Source organism: Parus major, chromosome 26 (genome assembly GCF_001522545.3).
Source record: "Parus major isolate Abel chromosome 26, Parus_major1.1, whole genome shotgun sequence".
In the NCBI taxonomy this organism is placed as follows: Eukaryota; Metazoa; Chordata; class Aves; order Passeriformes; family Paridae; genus Parus; species Parus major.
In genome coordinates this window covers 515,422-522,603 of record NC_031795.1, presented here as the reverse complement: position 1 = coordinate 522,603, position 7,182 = coordinate 515,422, and the positions used below count along the sequence as shown (strand labels likewise).

Genomic DNA, 7,182 nt, shown 5'->3' with positions numbered 1-7,182 from the left:
GCCTCGCTCGCAGCCCCGGAGCCGCGGTCGAGCCTGGGCTCCCGGGAGGGACCCACGGACCCGGCCCGGTGCAGCCCCTGCCATGGGCCAGGGTGCTCCCAGCCCCGTCCTGCCCTGCAATGGGCAGTCACAAACAGCGGCCCTTCCACCCTGGAGGCGATTGGCGGCAGGGGATCCCCCTTGGGCTGGGATCGAAGCTCACAGGGTAAAGCGGCAGCGGAGGATTTGCTGGAATTGCTGCAGACATCTCAGCGGGAATTGCAGAAATCGCAGCGTCCCGAGGTCCCTCAGCTCTAGTTCCAATTTCCATCAATCTTGGCCTTTGTGTTTATCAGTCAAGAAGCAAATCTGCCCTGCAGGTGAGATCCCCCTGCCTCCAGCCCCCAGGAGCAGGACGAGCTGCTGGAGGATTCCATAAGGGCTGAGTGTGAACAGCAATCAGATGTGAAACTGCGGCACACAGGGATCCAGGAACTGACTGGGATTCCTCCTCCAGAATAAACACAGACTCAGGGTAGATTTGGCTGAACTGTGGTTCAATTTAATTATCTACTGCTGCTACATCTGTACAACATTGTACAACATGTAATCCGAAGGAACATTCCAGCCCCACAGCTGTGTTTGGCTCTGCTCTCTCCTGTCACAAAGCACCCTTGGTGCCCTGGCTGTGACACCCTCCTACAGCCAGCAGAACGTTTTGCTGTGATGGAAACCCCTGGCCACTGCAGGGGTCCCTCATATTTCTGGTCAGACAGGAAGGATTTTTCACCTCTTTCTGCACAAGGCAAAAGGCTCCCAGCAGTGCCATAAGCGGGGGTACACACAGGATGATGCTGGGGGTGGTTCAGGACTGGCACAGCCTTTGTACAGCACATGCTGGGGGTTTGGGGAGTTGCTCTGCTCACACACTGGTTGTAGACTTACAGTCCTTCCCCCTTTGCAGTGGGAATTTCAGCCACCCCGTGCCAGGCTGGTCTGAGATTTCATCTCCTGCCCAGACAAAATGACTTAGGGGTTAGATAATCTATTTAGATGCTACTGGTAGTAGAACACATGCAGAACTGCTTCTGCCAGATTTGGGAAACCTGCAGAGAATCACATGGGATTCCAAAGTGGTTTTTTGGCTTGAAAAAGCATATGTGAAAGGACCAGAGACCCCTGATGTCCAGAAATGTCCTTCTTATGGGTGAGTGGTGTGGCAAGATGATCTCTTCCATCTGTGTTCTCCACAGAAAGTTTCATTTTGGCTAATTATTTTTCCTCTCATCTTCTGTGTTCGTGAAGCTTCTAAGCTGTGTTTTAAAGGTCTCATGGATAGCCTGATCATTAAAAAAAATAAAATACAGTGCTCTTAAAGCTTTTTTCCCTCAGTATTGATGACAATGCAGCATCATGTTCAAACTACAATTACTGGATCTGAAAAATAATGCCCTCAGACTATGAAGAACATCTGACCATAAATGCACAGCCTTCATATGGAGGAGTCCTCACCCAAACCTTCTCATCCTGGGAGTCATGCAGGGATGTTCTCAGCAGGGCCATGCTACAGGGAGGAGTCTGAAAGTGAGAGCAAGAGAGAAGCAGCTCAGGGTTGTAGTGAGGGAGATCAGAAATAGTCTGAAAGGCTCCCTGGGAAGGGGAGCTGAAATGTTACAGGGTCTAAAAGTCTGCAAGGGGGTGAGAGGGGTTTAACTGACCCATTTTGCCACTCCTGTAATCCCAGTGAGGTAATTTGCATTTCAAGAAAAATATCTGACTCCAAGTAAAGGATATTTCAGTGGTATAGTTACCAACAATATTTATCCATAAGTATATCCAAGAGTCTATCCCCAGCCAATCCCACTGCCCTTCCATCCACATCAGGATCCCAATAGCTCTGACCATGTCCCTCTCTTTCCTCCCTGTGTTTCCTCCCTTGTGTTGGCTTTGGCCAAACATCAGCTGTTCTCTCAGTGTTTCTCAGCACATTTGTCAGGGTCTTTATTCTGCAGCTCCTGCACTGGAGAGAAATCTAATCTTGGTATTATCCTACCTAATGAAGATGGGATTGTTCTTTCTAAAAAATTTACTCAAGCTCAGCCAAAACCTCTGGTTTGTGCAGAAATCAAGTGGTTTTTCCCATCTGTCTTTTCATTTCTGTTCTCTTTGGTACTTGTTCACGAGTACCATAATTAGGAATTCAGTAAGCCCAAATGTAGCATTCTTTTCAGCAGGTGGAGCTGTTTGGGGACCGCGTTTGAGGCCCTGGGCAGCAGCGACTGATCCAGCAGGGAAGCAGCAGTGCAGAGTTACCTTTGATGGCGAGGAAGGCTTTGCTGAAGGCACGGCCCATTTCATTGCTGGCTTCCACCATGTACTCCCCCTCGTCCTGCTTGGTGACCCCCAGCACCACCAGGGAGCACACTCCAAAGTCGTTGGTGCAGAAGTAGTTGGGATCTCTGGAGAGGTCTCTGCTGTCCTTGTACCATTTGATTTTTGGGGGGGGATGGCCCCCGACAGCGCAGCTCATGCGACACTCGCTGCCTGTCACCACGACATGGCACTTGAGTGGCACCAGGAACCTCGGGGGCTGGTTCTGGTTAACTCCCCTGTACTTCTGTGCTTGCACTCGAAACTCAGCTGTGAAAAATAAACCAAACACACTCAGATACTGCTCCCAGCACCGCAGGGTTTGCAGGGGTTTGTTTGTGCAGTGTCTAGAATTCCGCAAATTGCCAGAGATCCCATGCACCTATAGACTGTAAGCTCTTCTGCTCCTCAGGATTACCCAACATTTAACTTTGAAGTCAGAAATTTTGGTTTCTACAATACTGAAGCCTTAGACTTTGCTGGGAATTCATTTTGGGGCAAATTTTCATGTCATAATGCCTGGGAATGAAGGGTCTGTCTGCACAATGTCCCTGCAGAGAAAGGACAAACCTTCCCTGCCCAGCTGGAATTCCTCAGAGCATCTCTGTGCATTCCTGTTCTGGGCAACTGAATATTCCCAGGAGGAGAGACCCATTTGAGGGTGGGGTGCTAGAAGCAACGAAAGAAACAAAACACAACACAGAGAAATACCTGAAAATGTTTTACCCTTTTTTTTCCAGATCCTCCAGGGCTGCACAGTCTCTGATGGATCACTGGCTCCCAGGTCATTTTTTGCCACAACCCTGAAGTAATAATCCCTGCCTGGGACCACCCTGGTGAAGGTGAACTTGTTGTTGTAGATCAGGTCCCCCAGCACATGCCACAGACCCTTCTGGGATTCCCGTTTCAGGACAGTGTAATAGAGGTTCTTCTCCCACTTCTCAGATGCTGAGGGGTCCCAGGTCACTGTCACTGTGTTGGGCACATTCTCCTGCAGCTGGATGGCTCCAGGGGGCTGGGGGACATCTGCCAGGGGAGGGACAATGTCACAGCTGTAAGGGACAGTGGCACAGAACCCTAAAAACCTGTTGTATGTCTGGGGCTGAGGGACCATCCTGGTCAAAATTCCATTTCTTCTCCAGGCACACAAATGCATTTGCTATGAACTGAGCTGCTGCTGCACAATATCTGCACTTGTTAGTGGGGAGAGGAGGGTGGTACAGCTGAGCTGCTTCCCCTTCTGGGGAAACTGGGAGAGCTGTGCTGTGTCCCACAGCCTGTGCTGACCTCCCTCACTCAGTTTTAGTCAGTGGATTGCTCTGTTTGCAGACAAGTGAGATCACAAAGTGCCCAGACAATCTCATAGAAAACTGTACCTTGGTTCTCCCTTTGCCTGCACGGCCAAACTGCATCAGAGCTCACCCTGCCCAACTCTGTGGCCTTCTGCCTATTCACAGTAAATCATGGAGTCCCAGGCTGCTTTGGGTGGGAAGGGAGCTTAAAACTCATGCAGTCCCACCCCCTGCCATGGGCAGGGACCCCTTTCACTATTCCAGGTTCTTCCAAGCCCTGTCCTACCTGGCCTTGGACACTCCCAGGGATGGAGCAGCCACAGCTTCTCTGGGACCCTGTGCCACCCTCACAGGGAGGAATTCATTCCCAATATCCCATCTAATCCTGCCCTCTGCCAGTGGGAAGCCATTCCCCCTTGTCCTATTCCTCCAGGCTCTCATCCCAAGTCCTTCTCCGGCTCCCTTGGAGCCTCTCCAGGCACAGGAAGGGGTTCTAAGGTTCTCCCTGGAGAACCTTAGAACTTCTCTTCTCCAGGTGAACACCCCCAGCTCTCCCAGGTGGCTCCAGAGCAGAGGGGCTCCAGCCCTAGGAGCATCTCTGTGGCCTCCCCTGGAATTGCTCCAGCAGCTCCATTTCCTTCTGCTGCTGGGGGCCCCCAGGGCTGGAGGCAGCTCTGCAGGTGGGATCTCACCTGAGGGGGCAGAATCCCCCCTGCCCTGCTGCCCATGCTGGGGGATCAGCCCAGGGCATGTCCAGCTCTCACCCACCAGCACCCCCAAGTCCTTCTCCCAGGGCTGCTCTCAGTGCCTTCATTCCCTAGGACTGGAGTTCCTGGTAGATTTGTATGGATGGCAGTGAGTTACCTGTAATTTGAAGCTGGAAGCTGAAGGTTTCCCTTTTCCCCAGCCCATCCCCGAGCTCGATGCTGTAGGTGCCGCTGTCACTGATCTCAGCTGCCCTGAGCAGCAGCTGGGCACTTCCATCCTTGGTGCTCACGGCAGCCCGGCTGGGAAGGGGGAGCCCATCCTTTAACCAGGTCACCACCGTCTCAGGAGATCCCTGGAAACAACATCACAGCCACGTGTTTCACCTCCAGACTGTGTCTTATGCCTTTAGTTTCATTATCTTACCCTAGATGGGTACCTCCATGACACAGTAATGTTTAGAAATATCCACAATGGATCTGAGAGCCCTGACTTGCTCTACAGTTTCTTTAAAGATTTTTTTCCTTTTTGCCCTTTAAGGTTGTTATCACAGTAAAGCATTCAGAACTGTCAAACAAGTTATGCCAGATCAAGGACAGATAACTTCAGGAGTTAATATTTTCTGCTTTAAAAAAAAAAAAATCTGTTATTTTTGGAAAGAAAAAACATCCTCTAAGTCTTCATTTCCATTGTGCCATCTTTGGTCTCTTCTCCCAGAGATCAGGAGAAAGGCCAGAAAATACACACACTTCATCACCCTCCTTTGGTATCCCAGACTTCACAGGATCATGGAATCATTAAGGCTGGAAAAGACCTTCAAGACCATCAAGTCTAACCCATGCCCCATCCCCACCTTAAAAGCACTGGGGAACTTGATCTACAACAACATGCAGCTGTTCCTTGGACACCTCCAAGGACCAGGACTCCAAACCTCCCTGGGCAGCCCCTTCCAAAGCCTGCCCACACTTTCCATGAGGAAAAGCCTGTGTTGTTCCAAGCTTACAGCAGAGTTCTGTCAGTGCCTGCCAAGTTCTCGAGTCACAGAGCTCAAGTGCTGCTGCTTGGTGAGACAAGCACAGTGCAGGTGTTGCTGGAAATGGTGCCCCAAGGCCTCCTGAGGGAGTCACAGGGAAATCACAGATTTGGGAAGTCTGACAGAGCAGTACCAGATGATGATAACATTGATAAGGCGAGGTGGACAACACTGAGCCTTGTTTGCAGAGGTTAAGGAATGACCACATTGTCAGAAAACACCAATGCCAAGACTGACAGCTCAATTCTGGCTTGTGTTTTCCTCACCCTGAAAGTCTAAACAGCACAGGCAAGCCAAATTATTTGCCCAGTGACTTGTAGACAAAATTCCATGACAAAAAACCAGTGGCTCAGTTTTCCTGTCTGCTATTGAGTGCATCACAAAACCAGGCAGGGAATTCCCCCAAAGCCTTGCATACCCACCTCAAAGGGAATCTTCACCTGGATGGGATTCCCTGCTTTTATAACCAGGAAGCTTTTCACTGTGTCATCTATCAGAAACCTGGGAGAGACTGGAAAGCACAAAGATTACTCCCAAAAGGTGGATGTTGGTGCAGTCACTAGTGACAATCATGGTGTTCCACCCCCTGCTGCCTCTTCCCGCTGGGAGAGGCTGGTAAGGAATTCACAGTGGGAAAAATCTCCCTGGTTCAGTCCCAGATTTACACCTTTCAAATTTCATTGCTATTTATTTATCACTAGGACTAAACAGGGGAAAATTATGTAAAAATACATTCACAACAATCTCTGCATTCATGTGATGTCTCAGTCACAGAGGAATTGTCTCTTTGCCACACTTTATTGCATCACAGGGATCATCTTTTGTGTTTAAATGGTGTCTGGAAAAAGGAAATTCCAATGGACAATTATAAAATACACACCATGGAATAGCCACAGGAGAGCTGTCAGAGTTTATCTAAAATAGCATTTTTTAGCATTTAAAATATTTTCTTTTCTCTTTTCATCAATATACTACAGCATCTAGTATTGCTTTAAAAATACCAAATACAGTAGTGCTAAACTGTATTTAGTGTTTCTAGTATGGAACTGAACACCTGCTTTAGATGGATTTATTTTATTTTTTTATTTACTTTAATGATTAATGGGGTCTCCAGGCATATGCCAACATAGACATTTTCATTTAGCATCCAAGTTAAGGAAGAGGAACCCCTCACAGAATTATCTCATATCTGTAATTCTGCAATGTTCCCAAAGAGCAGGAAAAAAACAGAGCTGCAGATTGTAGATAAAGATGGAAAAGTGAAAATGGTGAAAACTTTCAAACTAAATGGTTAAAAAGTAAAATGAAGTATCCAAAAAAGCATAAAAAATGGTGAGCAAGCAGGAGTAAAGTACATATGGGTTCTGTCTGGTGACTGAGGTGTGGCTCTGCACAGGAGGCAGAATGTAAGTCCAAGGGGAAAATGGAATTCTGAGGTCGTTTTATCAAAAGGAGTCTCTAAATGAGCTGAGCACTGTGCACTGCATATCTAATATCAGTTAATATTGAGACTGTCCTGCTGGGGTCAGCAGATAACCAACCCCAAGGTGAGGAGGAGCACAGCTCATCCCATATCCCACAGCCCAGTATCCCACATCCCATATCCCACATCCCATATCCCACATCCCATATCCCAGTATCCCACATTCCAGTATCCCACATCCCATATCCCAGTATCCCACATCCCATATCCCACGTTCCAGTATCCCACATCCCATATCCCAGTATCCCACAGCCCAGTATCCCATATCCCACATTCCATATCCCACATCCCATATCCTGAGAGTGCCCCATTCCCAGGGC

The 7,182-nt window shown here is 48.7% G+C and overlaps 1 protein-coding gene across 1 annotated transcript in view; it reads right to left on the bottom strand.

Annotated features, from left to right (window-relative positions):
- Positions 1–517: 517 nt before the first annotated feature.
- The window catches only part of IGFN1 (immunoglobulin like and fibronectin type III domain containing 1), a 40,906-nt gene continuing 34,241 nt past the window's right edge, over positions 518–7,182 (bottom strand). The window contains exons 21-26 of the mRNA XM_015650404.3: positions 6,756–6,776; positions 5,802–5,890; positions 4,506–4,701; positions 3,076–3,375; positions 2,293–2,619; positions 518–1,557 (exon numbers count right to left, since the gene is read on the bottom strand). Of these exons, the coding sequence (XP_015505890.1) occupies positions 1,544–1,557; positions 2,293–2,619; positions 3,076–3,375; positions 4,506–4,701; positions 5,802–5,890; positions 6,756–6,776 (947 nt within the window). The 3' untranslated portion in view covers positions 518–1,543. The remainder of the gene's footprint in view (positions 1,558–2,292; positions 2,620–3,075; positions 3,376–4,505; positions 4,702–5,801; positions 5,891–6,755; positions 6,777–7,182) is intronic.